The following is a 21559-nucleotide window of genomic DNA, read 5'->3' on the forward strand; positions in this document are numbered from 1 at the left end:
ATAAATGCTGGTAAAGTAATTAACTTGAGTTTTTTTCTTCGCAACAAGTAATATTTTTTGTTTGTTTATAACTTTTTAAAAGTAAAAAATTATTATTTGTAAAGCCGCAATTTCAAGAAATAATGAAAAAAAAAACAAAAACATTTTAATTCATTTATACAAATGTCTAGAAAAGAAAGAAATTAATTTATGTTAAATGATAATAAAAAAAGTAAATTGAAACAAAATAGACATTTCAAAGTATCTAGATTTGTTTTTCTTAATTAGTAAAATAAACTTGTTTTGCCATAATTTATTTTATTGCAGTAGTTTAAAAAAGTTAATTTCCCTAAATAATATAAAAATTAAAGACAATTTTATGACACCAAAATCACGAAGAGCTAATGCGCTTAGCCTTTTTTCATTTAAAACAAGGCCTGTTAATGGTTTAAAAAAATTTTAGTTGAACATTTGTAGTTTCAAAATACACCAAATGACACGTATTCAAAAAGTTTGAATTGGTTATAATTAAAAAAAACTCTTTTTTTTTTACGGCTTTTAAAAGAGATTTTAAAGAAAATAAGGAATGTAAATCATAATACTTCGGAAACTTGATTTAAAAGAAGTTTTTATGTTTAAATTTCACACAACTGCAGTTTTACAAAAATTTTATACATATGCATACTATTCCCATATTCGCAAATCTGCCATTAAATTTATACTGTACATGCCAAACATTAACATATTATCACTATCAAATAGTTTTCTTATTTTTGTTAAAATAAAAAAGAATGTTTAAATGTTAAATTTATAATAGCTGTAATCAGTGAAACTTTTGTTTAGAGTAAACTCTCCCTGTCCACTTAACTATAATCCTGCAGATCATTATGTACACACACTTGCAATTATTCCAGGGAAAGAGGATGAATGTAAAGCTAAATGTAATGTGAGTCTATTAAAATTCTCTGTTGAAGTTTTTTTTCTAGTTACAAGGGTTGTCCCAGAACTACCTAGCCTAACAAAGAAAACATAATAAATTTGAAAAAATTTATTTTTATTTCACAACATAGTCCCCTTTTAGCTCGATACACTTTTCCCAGCGATTTTCAATTGCTTTGATACCTTGTTTATAGTAAAAACTATCGAACTCTACAAAATAGCCATCAGACTCTACCTTTTCATTTATAAAAAAATTGTCCCCTACCAAGCCATTTTTTCAAGTTTGGAAATAGAAAATAATCTGAGGGGGCTAAATCTGGTGAATTGGGTGCTTGAGGAAGCAATTCAAACTTTAATTCGTTAATTTTAGCCATGGCAATAACACATGTGTGAACCAGTGCATTGCCTTGATTAGAGTATTGCGATATCACTGAAGTATTAAAAAACACCTAACTATCAGTAGTAATAATATTGAAAGTGCTATATCAAAAAACTCAATTTCAATATCGAGTGTTTGAAAGTGAAAACATTTTTTCAAATAATAAAAATTCACTACCGAAGTCCCTTTTGCCACTACCGAACTCAATATCAAAAAAATTGGTAATAATAATAATACAAATTTTTCGAAAAAAATTTAATTAAAAATGTTTTGTCCTAAATTAAAAAACTTCAGAGCATAATAATTTTACCTGAACATTTGACATTTTATTAGAATTAATTTATGTAAAATTAATTTAATAATTCTCCATTAAAATTTTTATTAAAATTGAATTATACAGTAAAATCTCTCTAATTCGAATCTCCTTAGGGGTCGTCCATAAAGTACGTACGCTCATAGGGGAGAGGGGGGAGGTCTTCAAAAAGCGTACGAAAGCATATGGAGTTGGGGGTGGTGGAGGGTTTAATTTAAAAGTATGTACTTCGATTTTCTAATTTATCACAATTAACCAGCTAATCAATAGAAAAGTTACATTCTGACTAAGGATTCTAGTTTGCCAACATAAAAAGATGTATGGTATATGGAGTAGAGGTTATAGTTTTCCTCTATGCACACACATGTATGGGCGCCCTCAGAATTTTTTGATGTTCCAGATAGGACACTTTCACACATCGTGCAAACTCCTAACTTAAGTTTGTTTATACCTATGCCAAATAAGGAGGCCTTGCAAAATATCAGGATGGCGGAGGCCTGTGAACAAAAGCCCTAAAACGCTTACCCTCCCCTGCCCATACGTGAGGGCACTAATGTAGTAAAATTTTCAACTAATTGAAATTTACAACAATATTGTAAATTACAAAAGTTATGACCATACAAATTTTCCGACCCCCAAAATGAGAGGGGGTGTAAATTTTGCATGGTCATTACTTTTTTGTAATTTACAATATTTTTCTACAAAAATTAAAATCTGTTGATAAATTTAAATTTAGTTTTAGATGGTAAAATTAAAAGTTTTGCTACATATTTCCTTCACGTTTGGGCAGGGAAGGGGGAGGCAAACGTTTTAGGGCTTTTTGTTCCCAGGCCTCTGCTATCCTAATTTTTTGTAAGGCCACCTCATTTGGCATATAAACAAACAAAGTTTGCATAATGTATGAAAGTGTTTTATCTGGAACATCAAAAAATCCTGCGGCGGCTCATGCACACATACCACCCCTTATATACTGGCCCTGAGTAAGACCGATTTTTTGAGTCGACAAAAAACAGGTTTTAGCAGGGTCGTGGTTGATGGGTCGGAGTCCCCCATCCCCCATCCCCCCAATAAAACGTGTCATTGGCGTCTCAAAATCTTCCAAATTTGACTGCTAGGTTTTGCTAAAATAAAAAGCTTCTTAAATTAGCAAAAGGGCACAAAATTTGCTGTTGCCCCCTCCCCTTCCAATTAAGAGGTATAGGCTACCCGTCACTGGGTTTTACCCTTTGTTTTCAATATTACTGATCTCACGTAAGACTCGTTTTTTACTTACTAAAGAGGGGTGCATGAAAAAAACGTCCACCTTAAGTATAGTTTATTTATATTTGATTTGTTATTAAAACAAAGAAAAAGGTTTAAATAGATTTCTCCGTGAATCGATTCTGGATCTCCGTCAACTGCATTAACCTCTCGGCCAAACACACACATTACTTTGTGGTAGTTTAAATTTATTTAAATTATTATTTGCATATATACTTAAAGGCGTTTCTAAAATGCGCAAACAAAGGGCTTTGGGGTCGTATAAAGTATCTAAGGTACCCTTTGCCTTTTTTTTTTTAAATAAACTTTTTTATTGAGAAAAAAAGTTGGCGTACGTACTTTATGGACGACCCCTTAATTCAAAAACCTCCATAATTCGATTAAATTCAAAGTCATCATGAAATGCGTTAAAGAAAAATCAGCTTTCGATAATTCAAAAATCTCTCTTTTTTGAACTTTTTTTTTCCCCATAAAATATGAATTAGAGAGATTCTACTGTATTAAGTAAATTTCATAAAATAATTAATTTTCAATTATTTTTATGGTTTAATTTAGTTTTGCAGAGGTTATTTCTTTTAAAAATAAAATTTACAGGTCTGTCTAAAAAATTAATTGTGAGAATAACATTGTTTTATTGTTTTGAAGAAAGTGACATCTTAAGAGTTGATAATGCCAAGAGCAAGTCATTATTGGGAATTCTTACAAAAAGATTTTCGTGATCATCAACAGTGCCCATCAAGGGCACAAGACTAAAGTTTCATCTTTGAGGCTGCGGCAAAGACATTTTTAACAGTATTAAAAATGAGAAAAAGCAATCATCTGAAACTACAACTGAAGCATTGGCAGTGAAGACACAGGTGAAGCTGCTGATAAAAATGTAAGTCAAGCCCAGATTGTTGAAGGAGGTAAAAAAATGAAAATGGACATTTCTTATTGCAAAGTAAAAACAAAATTTTTCTCAAATGATAAGTAACTATAAAGTGCCTCATAGCAGACTTAAAATCATGAAATATTTGTGCGTGTCAAATTTACCATTTACACATGTTGCTTCTGATGGGTTTAAAGATCTTATGGGTTTCACAATGCCTGAAGTTAATCTTAAAGCACCTTCCACATATTCAAGGAGCAAATTACCCATCTTATACCAAAATATTAGAGAGGCAATTTGATTATTATGAAAAAGGATTTAGCAAGTATTGATGCTGTTGGTTTCACAACAGATCTGTGGTCAAGTAGAAGCAATGATACATATCCTGCTTTAACTTTGCACTACATAAACTCCAACTATGAGCTTAAGTACTTTTTGCTTGGATGTGTTGCATTCCCCAAGCGACACACTGGAGATAGCGTTGTTCTCAAAACAGACACAATATCAGTGAAATACCTTTTAAGCCAGACTGCAAAATGACGTGTGTCTCTGATAGTGCTGCTAACATGTTGTCAGCAATGAAAAAATCATCAATGATCAATGAAAATACTACTTGTACTGCACATATTCTCCACTTGGTAATAACACAAGGTGTCAGTTCTGTAGAGTAAGTTAATGAGAGGTGCCAAGCTTGCAAAATGCTTGCTTCAAGAACACACAAGTCAATTGCTAATCAGAGAAGAATCTTTGATGCCTGCTGAGAAGAAAAAATCAACTTTAAACAAATCATCACACCATCCAAAACGAGATGGAATAGTGGGTTTATGTGCATGATCTCTATTTTACATCTCAAACCAGCATTGGAAGCTATTACAAATAGCAACTTAAAAACTAATGATATTTAAAGATCACTTATCCTTACGCAAGACTATTTTGAAGTGATTCAAAAAATTGTTCCAATTTTACAAGTGTTCAGTGACTTCACAGATGTTGTGTCTTCAGAAAAGTATTCTACAGCTCATTTAATTATTCCTGGCTTGTTTGATATTTAAGAAAAATTTAAACTATTAATTTTACCAAGCGATACCATCACAACTAATTTAGTATTCAAACTACTATCAAATCTCAGCAAAAGGTTTCCAGAGTGTGCCTCAGGTTTGAGCAACAATGCATTAGCTCATTTCCTTGACCCCAAATTTAAAGGTCACTTACTACCAAGATTTGGAAGAGAGAGTCTTACTATTTCACAGTTGAAAAGATGTGCTTTAGGAGATAAGCAAGCCCAAGAGATGCAACATTTGCCTGCAGCAAGCACACCTCAAGAACAGCAAGATCTTTTCCCAGCTGAGGCACTCCTTCGAGAGATGATGAGCCACAACAGCCAGGAATTACCTCACTTTTGCACATCAAAACATCACCATTTGAAATGGAAGCGTACAAGCGACTAGGCTTCCATCAAAAAATTTTGACATTTTAAATTGGTGGAAGATTCACTCTCCTCAACTACCTCTTTCGGCAGGAGTAGTCAGAAAAGTTTTGCGTATTCCAGCATCATCAACGTCATCTGAGAGAGTGTTTTCACAAGCAGGAAACATTTTTACGTGCAAGAGAACATTGTTAAAATCAGTTTACATTAACTTGTTTACATTAAGCAAAACATTTCAAAAGCCGTTGTTAAGAAGTGGTCAGTTGAAGAAGACGAGCAAAACATTGATGAAGACTTTTATTTGTATTTTCATTAAAATTTTCTGGTTTAAATAAAAGCACCATTTGAAAATACTTTTTCTGATTCTTTAATAAGTTGGGGATCAATAAATCATTTTTTTTGTCTCATCAAAATCGTTTATCAATGTTATTATTGACTGGTTATTAATACCGACCAGAATATAATACCGACTTTTCTCACTGCCGCAATCCCTTTCAAAAGATTAGGCTTTCAGCCATGGTAGTTTTTTTTTCAAAATTTTTGTGTTTTTTTTGTTAGGCTAGGTACAACCCTTCTGGGACAACCCTCATGAATTGTTTTTTTTGAATAATCCCACTTTATTCTTATATCTATACTGTAGTAATTTTAAAATAGAGAAAAAGTTGTTATTTGATAAAAAATTAAATATTATCTATGATAATTTACTTATAATACAATTTATTTGTTTATGGTGTAGTTTATTTGGCTATGATGTAGTTTATTTGGATATGGTACAACTTATTTGGTTATAGTGTAATTTATATGGTTTAGATATAATTTATTGGGTTATGGTGTAATTTTTTTTGTGGTGTGGTTTTATTTATGGTTTTATATGGTTTTATTTATTTGATTATGGTGTAACTTATTCGGTTATGGTGTAATTTATTTGTGTTTACGGTATAATTTATTTGATTATGGCGTAATTAATTTGTTTATGGTGTAATTTTATTGGTAATTGTGTACAAAATAGTTTATTTCAGCAATCTAAGAAATAATTTGTTCAGATATGGTATAAATGTAAATAATTCATATATAAATAATGTAAATAAAAATTATTATTATTTATAGGCCATATGTGATGCATTTGAGTATGAAAACAAAGTTGCTCCTATAGATTCTAATCCAGTAAGTGGTTTAATTATATTTGCCTATTTTATTGTATAATAAAAGTTTCAACTTGATAAGATGATTAAAATGACAGAAATCTAATTTTGGGTTTTATTTATTGTTTTTTTTTATTTTTACATCTTTTTATTGTTTGCAAAATGTATTAAAAAGAATCAAAAATCAAAATCAAATGTTTTTAAAACCTTGTTGTTTTGTTAAAACCAAAACAAAAGAATATATTAGAAATAAACCTGGTTATTACTAATTATCTTTTATGCTTAAAAATTTACTGATAAATTTCTATTATTTTATCTAAGAATTGTGATGTTTTTATGTTTTTATATAGGTTGTTGTTGATGAAGATACAAATACTGGCTCAAAGTAAGTTGAAATTGTTATAAAATTTTAATGAAGTTAAGATTTTTTTAAGGAGTATAAAAAGTTTCATATGGTTTTATGAAGAGATCAAGCTCTTAGTACACCAAATTTTAAAGTAAAGCAAAAATATAGTAAAAGTGCTTTACAGCACGAGGTCTAGCTACTATGAATAATGGAGTTACTTTAAATTGGTAAATTGTTTATCAGAAGAGTTGCAAAGTTGTGGTATTGCTAGAATTATGGTGTAATGGTGTAGTGGCAGAGCGCTCGCTTCATAAGGAAGAGGTTCCGAGTTCGATTCCCACCACATCCCTGGAAGTACCGCGCTCAACTTTTGTCAAGTTCCTGTTTCGGAGTTATAGAGTTGAGAGAGAGTTATAACCACAAGTAGCCTCCTTATCTGTAGTGGCCTTCTCGGCCTTGGGGAGGTGAATTATAAAGTAAAAAAATGAAAAAAACAAATATTTTGGTTTGAGAGAAATTTGATTAGCCTCAAACTATCCACAGTCTCAAAATTCTTTGGATCTAGACATTTGAGTTTTTAAGCAACTTTTATGAGCTTTTCAAAGCGGTTTTTTATTATTCTTTTATTATTACAGAGTCTAGTGAGTCCAGGCAGGTATAAAAAACAAAATTATTTCTAGCATTTTCTTTTCTTTCATCAAATGCAAGCTTGTTGTAATGCCACTGCTTGTCTCCAAAACATTTCCAATGTTTTGGAGACAAGATTTTATTTATGTTGGATTTTCGTTTATAACCTACTTTTATGTTTCAAGTCATGGGCTTCTTTTTCCAGTTTCTAAAAACTAGTTTCATAGTCTTTCCTTGTACACTTAAGTTAAGATTCAAATATTTTGATATAATTCAAAGCAAAAACCTTAAATACTTGACTGGTTCTGAAAAGATGCTTGAATTCTTATGCTTTTGCCAGATGCTTTACAATTTTTTATTTTCTCTGTACGAATTTTGAATATTATGTAATAAAGAATCAACCGCTGTTTTCCTATATAACCACCTTGTGTCACTAAGTTGTTTTAGGTTTAGGGTGTTAACCTAGACAAACTGTTAGTAAAAATATAGTTTTTAAAGTTTCAAAAAATATTTTATATTGTGTATCATAATTTACAGCATGATTTATTACAAGATTCTAATTTTGGGCACAGAAATATGTAAACAAAGCATGCAGTGTAATGTCTTTGAATCTTTTCTGCCGCCCAGAAATTACAAAGTTCTACTGGTATACTGAGGTCATGTAAAGAAGACTTAAGAAGGGTAAAAAAAGTTTCAGCATTTGCAATAGGTAGTTAAGAATGAACAAATATTTCAACTAAATCTCCACCGGCTGAAACATATTGCGAAGACAAAATTTGGTCTTCTTTTTTAACATCTATGTTGGAACTTATTACAACTGCAAAGTACTTTGCATTTTTTGCTTCTAAACATATTTTTGCAATAACTTCAGATGCTAAAGGCTGTGTAAGGTCATGCAGAATGTCCAGACTAAGATAAGAGGTATTGCGTTTACTTTGATTGACACACTGTTCTAACATGTCATATTTTGCAAGAAGTTTCATTAGTTCAAGGAAATTAAATCAAATATTGGATCCCCTGCAACCAAATTGTTCATGGAAAGCCAATTTTTGTTTGATTAAAAACAATATTCCATCATAATTTTCAAGATCCTTATGTTTTTGTGTTTTTTTATCTGTCTCCTCTCTGAAACCACAAATTTTGCCATAAACGTTTTTTTTTAGATATGCAAAACTTTGTAGAGCTAACAACCTCATAGATTCTTCATATCTTTTTGATAATTCCTGGTTCTAAATTTAGAAGAAACATTAGCAAAATTAATATAACTTTTTCGACTATTGCTCCAAACAAAGTCTGATTTACTACTAAAAAGCTATCAGGAAAAAACAAAAATATAGCGTTAGCTAATGATAAGTTTCTTTTCTTGTGAAATTTCTTTTTGTACTGCGATAAAGTTCTGTATCATCTTTTATGATTAAGTCCTTATTGCTAGTAAAATATATATAATTATCACTAAGTCCTGGCTGGCATGGTCCATATTGTAGTAAGTCTCTAACAACTGGAGGTGTTACACTTTTATTACAAAAAAAGTGAGTGTTTGTTGGGTAGCTTACTTGCAAACTAAAGATGGGCTTCACCAAAGTAAAAGTATATATGGCTAAGTTATCATCAGTTAGAATTGAAGTGTTAGCATTGTTGGTGTTCCTTGTAACATCTTATCCAGGTTGTGTACAATTTTTTCCATCATCAACACCAATACTTTTGGTACCAATTTTTGTATTTTTCTATTGAACTGTATCAATGGTTCTTCTGGCATAATCATCATGGTTTTTCAAGTAACTGACTCTTGAAGAGAAAGTAAACTTAAAAGAGGTTTAATTGTACTGCAATAGTTCACAAGGACCGCTTGTAGCTATGAGCAATAATGCAGTATTGCTAATTTCTTGACTTTTCGGACTAATTCTATAATAGGTTTGAAATAGGTTAGAAGACTGCTATAGCTTTTTTGCTCTTTTTACCTACATTCTGCCTCTTTCTTTTTATTATATTAGTTACCAGTCAATTTCTGTATTTCAGAACATAATGGCATATTTTATATAAAGCTCAAGAAATAGTTTAAAAGAAGACATAAACATGTGATTTTACTTTAAGAAGCTAATAAAATGGTAAAATGTATTTTTTAAGTTGTAAAAAACATAAAATATAAATTGCAAAAAGTGCCAATGATTGGCGCCTTTCATAATTTGTTACATTAAATTTACCGTAAAATGTAAAAATTTACATTATGCAATATCACTTTACATTTTTTCTTGCCTACACTGAAGTATAACACAGAACAGAAATATAAAAATTTACATTACGCAATATCAGTTTACATTTTTTCTTGCCTACACTGAAGTATAACACCGAGCAGAAATAAGAAATAAAAAAAAACTAAATAAATGTGTGTTTAGTTAAAATATATAAATAAATACTTAAAAATATAATCATATGTTCTTACGTAGCATCCAGTGATATTTAAGTTAATGTTAAGTAAAATTAAAAGTAAAAATAATTGATTTCGTTAATGTGAATGAAAACTTAAATTAGGAATTATTTGAAGAATGAAATAGAAACAAAAATAAAAGCTAAATTATTTATTATTTCTGAACAAAAATTATTGAATTCAAAAGTAAAATTTAACAAAAAAAAAATTTTTTTGACAATATATTTACACAAAAAAATATAAATATTTAAAGACACTAAAGAGTTGATGAAATAAATGAGATGATGAAAACATCATTAGAGATGAAATAAATGTAATGATGAAAACATCATTAGAGATAAAATAAATGAGATAATGAAAGCATCATTAAAGATGAAATAAATGAGATGATGAAAACATCATTAGACATGAAATAAATGAGATGATGAAACATCATTAGAGATCAAATGAGATGATGAAAAAAATCGTTAGAGAGTTTTTATGAAACTAAACAAGAATATGTGATTCAAATTCAATCATACATTTTCTAACAGTTTAAAAAAAATCTGACTGTTTTACAATTATTGTTTGATTATTTATATTGTATTATATTATATTAAGAAATTGCTTTAATATTGTTGTCTTGAAGCTTTGATAATGATACTTAATAAGTTAATATCCTGTTGAAAATTTCCAAATAAAACTTGATAGAAATGAAACATTACCTAAATTAGGAACTGAAATAAAAAGTAGAAATGTTAAATCATAAGAACTGAGCTGAAATTAATTTTAAGAGAGCTGATTTAAAACTGAAATAGGAATTGTTTTAAAAGTAAAATTAGAATTAAAAATTAAATCAACGCCACAAGAACTGAATAGAAACTGAAATATAAATTTTGTTTCGAAATTAAATTTCACTTGTAGCATCAAACATAATGCATAAAAATAAAGTGTCCTGACCAAATAAAGGAATACCCTAACAGAAAAAACAAATTTGATGCTCTATAAATTCAAGTGAAAACATGATATTGAAATTTTTTTTCAGTTACTACGTACACTATTATTTAAAAAATTTAAAACAGAAAATCATTTGAAAAATAATAAAACCGTAAACAATATCAATTTACACTTTATTGTGTTACAGAAAACTTAAAATAAAAAAGCACAAAGTCTCACAAGAGTTGCTTTAAAACTGGATATTTAACAAAAATGTTTTATTAGTTAAAATAATTTAATTATATAAATTATTAATTATGTGGCCGGCTCCAGCCATATAAGCATCAGGTAATGGAGGCTTGAACAATCTAGTTAAATGCTTTTTGGTGGTGCTCTGTGATAAGACCTTAGGTCTCCTTGGAGCACCTTAATAATTAAAAAAAATATATGGCATTATGAAATATTTTTTGATGGTAATTTGTATTACAATTTATTATCCATTTTAAGAATACTTTATTCTTTTTTTTTTTTTTAAAAACTTGTGAAATTGAGTTATTTTTTCTACTTTGTTTTATAGTGTTAAAGCCTCAGTTCGTTAAAAGTTTCAATATTTTTTATTTTAAAGTTTGTAGCTATCTTTAAGTAGGAAAATCTTTTGATTATTTTTAAGAGTTTTCAATATATATTAAAAGCCCTTTGAAAAACGAACATTTAGAATATTTTATTTATATGGATTTTATTTAATGCTCTTTTTATTTAAGTCCTCACTTAGATTTAGTTTCACTTTTTTTATGTATTGGCTGATTACAAATTATAAAACTTTTTTGCATTTATTGATCATCGCTGTAAACAACAAAGGGCTCAATTTAGCCCTTTTGTGAAGTTTTTTATTTTACATATATTCACAATTTAACCAAACAAAATTAGTCAAAGTTTTTTGAATCTTTAAAAAAAATTTTCGAGGTACTTTGTATTAAACTCAAGTTAGTGTAACTTATTGAATGGATTAAAATGCATTTTGATATTATTTTTTGATGAAAGTTTTTAGTTATCTTTGTTTTACTTAATTTGCTTACCGGTTGTTTTTATTAAAGTTATTTTAATACTCAAATTATAGGTTAAATTTGTCTGACATTTGTTTATAAATGTTAAACACTCTATTGAAATTTTTTTTTTCAAGTGTAAAAACTATGATGAGATACTTTGATAAACTTCTATAATTAAGTACTATTCGTGAAACTATGATGAACATTATTAATAAACCACAAAGAAAACTGTTGCATCAATTAAAAAATAATAATGTCTGTAATTAGAGCTTATTAATTTATTTCTTTTCAATTTCAAAATTTTTATTTTAAAAGTGAAACTTTTAAAACGTTTTTATTTTTAGTGATTCATCATTGCCAATCATCATTTGTTTATTGTTAAAAGATTTTATAAATTTTTTACAAAAGATTTTTTTATATAGTTTTTTTTCTATGATTAAAAATTTATATATATATATATATATATATATATATATATATATATATATATATATATATATATATATATATATATATATATATATATATATACTATATTATACATTATTATATAAAAATTTTTATATTATAATTCTTCCTGATGAACCTACTGATGGTGAAACACAGTGTAAAAGAAATCAAAAATTAGATAAGTGTTTTTACTAATTTATTATTGCTCTGTTTTTTTAGAACATTGAGCGCTCTGTAGAATACACTAACATTATATATATATATATATATATATATATATATATATATATATATATATATATATATATATATATATATATATATATATATATATAATAACATAGTTAAATATAATAACTTTTTATGGTGAATTTATTCATAGTCTATTTCTTAGAAAAAATGCAATTTTTTTCCAGTTACCAAATTCATAACAAAATTTATTTAAATAGTTATAATTTTTTTAGTATTTATTCCTAAAAATTTAGAAAAGTTTTTATCTCAAATAAAACATAATTACCTCTCGATATCCCTTGAAAAACTACTCTATTTAAACTCATAAAATGTATAAAGCTGTTGAACATTTTTGAATTTAGATATAAAGTAGGATTCTTTACTCAACTGCATACCACACTTTGGCGAGCCTGGATTTCCAATTTAAGAGAACCGTACATTACTAAAATTCGACTGATGCAAAATATAGTAAGATGTTTTTTATGGTTTTTCATTTGTTAAAAGAATTTAAAATAACTTTTTTGTTGAATATAATTAAAAAGAGCTACTTTTTCTGATATTTTGTTTTTGATATTTTTCTGATATTTTGATTTTGAAACTTGAAAATATATTTATGCCTACTCAAATGCCAGCTAATAACAAAAATAGTGTCAAGCTTACATTGCTTTAGTTCAAACTGATCTGGCTTCTGATCAAGCCAGATTTGAAATGACATATAGTTCAGCCTATGCAATCAATAAAGCCAATCGTGTTCTAGGCATGTTGTATCGTATGCTCAGCCACATGACTCCTCAACTTCTTAATATTCTATACACAAAATTTTTGAGTCTACTTAGTTTAACTTCTTTAGAAACAAATGTATAAAATTATTAACAAGATAGACATTGTTGCACAAAATGAAACCCCATGTTTTTCGTGTTAGAGTGTCAAATGCGATAAAAAATAAAAGAAATCACCTAAAATTGACAAGAAAATATTCACAAAATTGCGAGCAAAGGTTTCAATTTTTTACAAACCAGGTAGTGAATAGTTGGAATGCATTGCTGTCAAATGTTGCACTATATCTGTTAATAGTTTCAAAGCTCAGTGTGTATTAAAACCATGTGTTTTAAAACCTTTTATTAAAAATGATATCAAAAGACTACATCCAAAAAATGACTTTAATTTCCATCAAGACTCTGCACCTAGTCACTCTTTGAAAATGACCATTAAATTTTTAACTGACCAAAAAATCAAACTTATTTATCCTAAAACACTAAACTCACCAGATAACGCACCTATGGACTTTTTTACATGGTGTTATATGTTAAATCAATTAAAACACAAAAAGCAAAAAATGTTACAGGGCTCCAATAGTTAATAGTTTCAAAGCTCCAGATATATGGAGGAACATCCCTCAAGAACTTATGAATAAAGCATTGATGTCCTGGTCTAAACATTGTAAACTTATCTATGATAACAAGGGTCATCAAATTGAACATTTAAGAAAAAAAAATTAAGAATGAAAAAAATATTACTTTTTAAATATGTTTCCATTTCAATGTCACATGACTGTATGTGGTTGATTTTTATTTTTTTACTTTGGATGGCATTCTATGTCTCTATGAATCTCTTATTCTTGTATTTATAGAACCCTTTTTTTTTTTTTGTTATGTTTTTTCTTGTCCTTTTAATGAAAAAATGCATTGTAAATGTGGTATGTATCATTTTTTTACTATTAATATTAAAGGTTTATTTACTCTTTAACTTTACTTTCTAGTAATAATAATAGTAATTAGATTTGTTAAAAAATAAATTCATATTTTGATAGTCTTATATCAGTCAATCTTTGTACTTAAGCCCTGGTTTATAATCTAAACAGCAGTCAAAGTCACCAGTAATGCTTTTTGCAAACCTATCAGATAAATCAAAATCCAAACAGATTCCTTCATTATCCAATCAGGTAAAACAAAATTCAAGCAGATATCTTCATTATTCAATGAGATAAAACAACATTAATTAGCCTAAGATTGATTTTAGGGTTGACTGATCTTGGTTGGTTGTCGTTTAGAATGTACCTAGCAATGTTGAACCATATACAGTTTTTTTAGTCTTGTATTTTTTATTTTTTTTACTTATTTCTCTGATTTTCTATTATTGCGTTTTCACATTTATTTTTTTATCTTACCTTCTAATTGTGTGAATCTACTTTTAGTAAACCTTCAAATTTTTTTCAAGAAAAAATCTAATTTTACCATTGAAAATTAATGGTTAACTAATATGTAACCTAGGTGATAGCAATTATTGCTGGTTTGGTTTATCTACGTGTTGGTGATTTAAAAGAAAATGATGACAAAGTTGCAAATATCAATGGTGCTATTTTTTTTACTGTCACCACAATGTCATTTGGATCAATTACAGGCTCACTCTTTGTAAAGATGTTTATTATATAAATAAAAGATTTTCTTGTTATTTTATAAATAAATTAGTTGCATTATAAATTTTTTTTTTTCAATTTTTACTTTTATATTTTGTTTTAAGTTAAAATTAAAAAAATAGTTTTTGTTATATTTTTTTCCTTTACTATTTTCAGGTGTTTCCCGCAGAAATACCTGTTTTTTTAAAAGAGCATAAGCTTGGAATGTATAGGACAGATGTCTACTTTTTGTCAAAAGTTATTGCAGAAGTAAGTTAAGCAAATAATATTTTTTTTATATTTTATTATTATCTATATTTTCTGTATTATTTCTATACTATTTATTCTATCTGTATCTAAGTGATTATGATTTTTTTTTTAGTTTCCTTCATATTTGATTGGGCCAATTCTTTATTCAGTAATTTATTACTTTATGGTGGGTAAGTAACATTAATTTTTTTAGTTCTGATAGCATTCTTTTTGAATAAAGTTTAACATTACATAATATTTTTTAATTTTATTCACTATGTAATGCTCAATTCTTTTAAACATTTATTTGCTAAAATAAATTGGTTGCAAAATAAAAAATTTCAAACTATGCATCATATTAATTTTTACAGACAAAATGAAATAGTCAAATTTAACATTCATATAATAAAGAATATATATATTCATCAAATACATTTGATTTCAAAAATATTTGATTTCAATTCTTAAAAACTTTTTTTTAATAAAAATCATAGATATCTTAAAGTATAGTTTTACTCACTTAATGGTTTTATTAAATAGATATTTTATGTAATGAGCTATATGTTTCTAAAAAATTAAAAATATTTTATTACTTAGCCCTAGTATTATGTTAACATTATTTAAAGAGATCTGAGAATTTTTTTTTTTGTACAACTTTTTGCATCATTATTTTTTTAGGGTTTCGCCAAACTGCTGGTGCTTTTTTTGCATCATTAGGCATTTTGGAAATTTTAGTTCAATGTGCATTATCGTTTGGTAGGTTTTGTTTATTAATTTTATTTATATATATGAAAAAGTTTTAAGGACACACTTACTCCTAGTGTAAAATTAAAAAAATTAAGTCTGCCCAAAAAAAATTTCTAAAAAATAACAACATTAAATTGAAACAAAAGTTTAATGCAATATTCTGCAATACTCAATGTAAATTCAATTTGGAAACAAAAATCAAAAGACTTAATCAATGTAAAGCGCATTCACAACAAAACTAGCCATTTATGTCACCATTTATAAAATAGCTTATTTAATGATATAAATTTATATTTTATCTACTTACATTTACAAAATAAATGTCATTTGATATATTATTTGTTGATAAATTTATAAATGTTTGGTTATTTAAAAAATATATTTGAAAAAATTGTGGAAAAATAGTTTTTAATAATTTAAAAGTTTAGCATTTGTATATATATATATATATATATATATATATATATATATATATATATATATATATATATATATATATATATATATATATATATATATATATATAAATAAATATATATAGATATATATATATATATATAGATATATATAGATATATATAGATATATAGATATATAGATATATATAGATATATAGATATATATATATATACTTATATATATATGTATATATATAAATATATATATTTATATATATATGTATATATATAAATATATATGTATGTATGTATATATGTATGTATTCCACAAATGTGTGAAAATTTACAGTAGTTAAGACATTTGCAACTTCCTGTAATTTAATTTTTGGTATAAATTGATGTTTTATTAATTTGATCATTCATTTCTGATGAATCTTTGTTGATGAAACGCAGTGTTAAATGGAAAAAATTTTTGTTAAGTGATTTTCTACTAATATATATATATATATACATTCGTATGACAATTTATTATGGCCACCTACACTTTTTCTAGAAACTCTAGAAAAATTGTGATTTTCCATCGTTTTTACAATTTTATCTACCAAAGACGTATTCTAATAAAAAATCAGGTTGTGTGTTAATAAAAAATTACCATTTTATAAGAATAAATACACTTTAATAAAAAATATTCATATAATATCTTAGTTACAATCAATATTTTGTAACCCCCCCCCCTTTTGCATCGATTACTGCCTGTACCCTTTTAGGCATGCTTTTTATGCAGTTTTCTGCCATTTCCTGCAATCTTGCATTGTGGTTCCAATGTTTTATAATACTTTCTATTAGAACCACCTTGTTTGTAATATTTTCCTTGGCCACCTCCTTTTTTAATAGCTCCTAAACATTCTCTATAGGATTGAGATCCGGCAAATTTCCCGGCCAGTCCAACAAAGGAATATTTTTATCTTTCAAAAAGATTTTGATAGACTTAGCCGTATGGCATGGTGCTCCATCTTGCATGAATGTTTTGTTTTCCTCTGGACCAAACCGTTCCGTCAATTGGGGTAACAATCTTTGTTCCAGGACATTTTTATACTGCACCTGGTTCATTATCCCTTGAACAATGTACAGCCTTCCCATTCCTTTCCCACAAATGACCGACCAAATTATCACCGAGGTTGGATGTTTGACGGTTTGAATAATACAGCTACTTAAATATTTCTCTCCAACCTTCTTTTTCACGTATTGTGCTTTTTTTGATAAGACTTGAAACGTGCTCTCATCACTAAAGCAAACCTAAAAATATTATACGATGGTTCATTGACCACAATGCATGGATTATCTAAAAAATTTAAAGTATTATTTAATAAAATAATCTGTTATACCGTTTTCCAATCGTCTTCAGTCCAATTTCTATATTTTTTTGCCCATTCTAATCGCTTCTCCATCATTTTTGGCGTTAATTTTGGCTTTTTAGCCGGACGTCTTGAGCTGTAGCCAAGATCGTGTAGACGACGCTGAACCGTTCTCTTGGACATCTTAATACCAGAGCTCTCCAACTTCTGAGTGATATCATCATTTGATGCTAGCCTATCTTCCAATACTATTTTGGTAAGAATTCTTTCACCTCGTGGAGTAAGAATTCTTTTTTTACCACAGTTCCCAGTCCTTTTTGGAGTCAGGTTTTCTATGTTGACAATTTTTTTTTGGATATTCTGCACTTACACTCTAGAAACATTACATCTTCTGGCGATTCCTCTTTGGGAAAAACCAGTATTTGTAAGAAGTGCTTGGATTTCACTTTTTTTTTCTAGAGATAAGTCCTTTTTTTTGCCCATTTCTAAAACAATAACCAATTTTAGTACGAAAATTTCTATTATTACTTAAAATAATTTTAATCACAAAATACTGAGTGAAATAAAAAATTTTTATGTTAATTTATGTAATGTAATATTCTTAAAGTAATATTAGTTGGTTTGAGTACTTACTTTAATGATAACTTTGAAAAATATACCAAAACTAACAGAGAGTATTCACCACGTGCACTGTAAGAATAGCGGTCTCAAGATGGCGTCACACAAAATGACTGTCAAAAATGACAGTGTTTACACCAGCATAAAATTTTAAATAATTTTGTCAACGTATAACTATATTGTATGCATCCAAATAAATTAAATTATATAATTTTGAACTATAATGCCAAGAAAACAAAAGATAAGCAAGGTATGTTAAAATTTATTGGGTGGCCATAATAAATTGTCATACGACTGTATATATATATATATATATATATATATATATATATATATATATATATATATATATATATATATATCATATAAAATTTGATAATCATCTGTCGTATTTGAATAAAATAGTTTTTTTTTGATTCACAAATAGATATCAGTAATTAATAATTATGTATTAACTTTCTTTTCATAATTTTAAGGTGAATTCTCAATAAAGGTCATTTTAAAAAATAGTTTTTTTTTCAATGTTACTCACCCCTAGGCATAGAGGGTTGCTAAAGTAGAGGAGGCAACGCTATTGTGGTTACAACTCTCTCTAACTCTTTAGCTCTGAAACACAAACTTTGACAAAGAAGATAGCTGTGTGGAGAAACAAGTTGAATAGTCATTTTGCAAATCTGAGTGATTGTGTAACACCATAAAACTATAGAGTTAGATGTAAATCTAAGAGATTGTCTAACACCATATAACTATAAAGTTAGATGTAAATCTAAGTGATTCTCTAACACCATAAAAGCACAGTGTAGGCTGTAAAAATCTAGTCAAAGTAATAATGCTATTTTAAATTTTTATATTTTAAAATAATTGTTTAAATATTCTTTTGATTTCAGCAACACTGGTCAATTATTAGCACAATTTTACCAGTATCAGGAATAATTATAATTTCAAAATAACCACTAAAAACAATTTTCATTTTTCGAAACCAAAAAAAAAGGGGGTTAAATGGGCTGGTCATGGATTTTTGGTGCTCCAAATATGTAACTTCCAGAAAAAAAACTTTAATTTTTGTATTATCGATACTGGTGTCATATGTTTTACATAAATATCCAGTGATTGGAGCCTCAGAATAATATTAACCAAAAAAAATGGTTCCTACTGTCCCAAATGTGGAAGGAAAAAAAAAAATTTTTTTGTTGTATCTTAACCTAGATTGAAAATCACCTAAAAAATAAAGAAGTTAAATAAGGACTGTGGCATGCAGTGGCCTCATTCATCAAGTTTGGTGTTTTGGAGTTAAAAAGATAGTAGAGAGCTGTAACATTACCTTTTTTTTTTTTAAAAGTAATGTTACAGCTCCTAGACTCCTAATGTTACATAGCCTTTTTGACTGTAATGGGCCTTTTAGATTTGCAAAAGTGAATGACATTACAAAAAAAAATTTTACTAGTTGGTTTGCCAGATGATAAGATTATTCAAATTCTTGCTCAAATGTCAAATGGAACTTCATCTATTTAGTAGAAATAGAAGCAAAATATACAATAATCATAAAAAATATTTGCAACCTGTTGATGCCACTCTATAAGCAAAAACTTGTGGAACCAAAATTTAGATTTGCAAAGGTCTTAGTTGCTTGTTGGTCAATTTAAAGTTGGGAAATCTGAAAATCTGCTGAATAATATTTATGTGTTAGAAAAATTAATAAAATATTTAAAACTGGAAAAAGATAAATAATAGTTGTATAGTTAATTCCTTTAAGTCATTAAAATCTATTAAAGTTGCATATCTCAGGTTAGCCTTACAAACTGAAGAGTTTTGAAACAATTTTACCTCAAAATTAGTGTCCTAAGGACTAAATACTTGTAGGATGGTAGAGGGAAGGGGGAGGGGAGTAAAAGCATTTTTTAAAATTCTTCCATTAATGGTGTGTCTAAAATTCATCTGTAAAATTTTTATTTAGTGAAAAAATATTTTAACACTTATGTGTTAAAATATTTTTTCATTAAATAAGAATTTAAGGTTATGACTTTATAATTTTGATATCTTTTCTCAAATAGAGTGGATCTCAAACTTTACTTAGTTGCCATTTTTAAACAATAAGAAATTTTCTAAATATGAAATAATTTTACATATAAGAAAAAGAAGAATCTATTCTGAACTAATAGTCTGATAACAACACTGATTATGACATGGTATTGATGAGCGATCTTTTTATGATGATATCATGCATAACAGCATGTCATATTAAGCAATATGTCAGTCTTTCCAAGGGGCGTCAAGTGCGTAAAGAAAGAAGTATAAAGATAAACTAAAATGAAAACCTTATCTATTATCTTACTTTAAAAAAACTTTAGTCCTCTATTTGCTAAAAGTAAGTAAAGCAGTCAACAAAAGTATTTATTTGAGCTTTTTTTCTAGATGCATTCTAGGTAAAAAGAGCATCATGAAAGTTGTTATTATTTATTTTGACACAACTCATAATTTCAAATTATGCTTTTTTTTAAATATTAAATTCACCTCCCAGGGCTCCAGAGGAAATCATTACAGTTATAGTTTTATTTTTCTAAATTCATTTATTTGAACTTTGTTAAACAATATTGATGACAGATAAACAGGTTTGTACTTCATACTAATGATGCCAACTATATGTTTATGATAATAACTATCTTCCAAAAATAAGAAATCTTCAAAATGTACCTTATGCACCTTATTGAGGAGTTTTAGTTTTAGCGCTATTGGCATTATTGGCAAAAAAAATATAGAACAATGTAAATTTAGTATTTTTTTTCATCTATGAATTTAACTTTCATCTAATGTTTAAATATTTTTAAAGGTTACTTAGTCTCAGCTATGTCACCATCAGTACAAGTTGCTACAGGAGTTGGTCCTCCATTGATTATGCCATTTATGTTGTTTGGTGGATTTTTTCTTAAAGATAAGTATGTTAAATGTGTTTTGTTTTTTTAATTTTTAAATGTATGTATATAAGAATATCTTTCCATTCTTAGCCTTGCATAAAACATAATCAATGATGTTATAATGAAATATATGTTCTACTGACCTGTGGAGAGTTCATTTTATTTTAGAATGAGTTCAGACATGATAAACAAATCTAAGTAAATAACAAAACAAAAAGCTGTTATAGTTTACTATTTTCTTTTGTCAAATTCAAAAAAAAAAATTTTGAATGCTGATATTAAGATACAATTTCCTTTTTTTTTATTCAGTAGATTTTTACCATTATGTGATAAAGTTACATATTTTTCATAGAGACAAAAGTTATTTTTATTGTTAGATATTTGCAATACTTGATAATTTTCCTTTTTATAATTTTATGTTTTTGTCTTTTAAACTCCATATTTCCTTAAAGAGTTTTGTGTATTTTCTGTATTTTACTGATGCAAATGATTTCAGATGGTTTGCGTTTCTTAATTTAAGTCGTGTTTGGAAAACACTGA

At 27.5% G+C, this 21559-nt stretch overlaps 1 protein-coding gene across 1 annotated transcript in view; it reads left to right on the forward strand.

Moving 5' to 3' along the window:
• The window catches only part of LOC100213760 (protein white), an 85053-nt gene that overhangs the window by 55840 nt on the left and 7654 nt on the right, over window positions 1–21559 (forward strand). The window contains exons 9-17 of the mRNA XM_065805540.1: window positions 823–925; window positions 6272–6328; window positions 6657–6691; window positions 12709–12814; window positions 14617–14757; window positions 14919–15011; window positions 15124–15181; window positions 15669–15746; window positions 20935–21040. Of these exons, the coding sequence (XP_065661612.1) occupies window positions 823–925; window positions 6272–6328; window positions 6657–6691; window positions 12709–12814; window positions 14617–14757; window positions 14919–15011; window positions 15124–15181; window positions 15669–15746; window positions 20935–21040 (777 nt within the window). The remainder of the gene's footprint in view (window positions 1–822; window positions 926–6271; window positions 6329–6656; window positions 6692–12708; window positions 12815–14616; window positions 14758–14918; window positions 15012–15123; window positions 15182–15668; window positions 15747–20934; window positions 21041–21559) is intronic.

The sequence above is a fragment of the Hydra vulgaris genome, chromosome 09 (genome assembly GCF_038396675.1).
Source record: "Hydra vulgaris chromosome 09, alternate assembly HydraT2T_AEP".
Lineage (NCBI taxonomy): Eukaryota > Metazoa > Cnidaria > Hydrozoa > Anthoathecata > Hydridae > Hydra > Hydra vulgaris.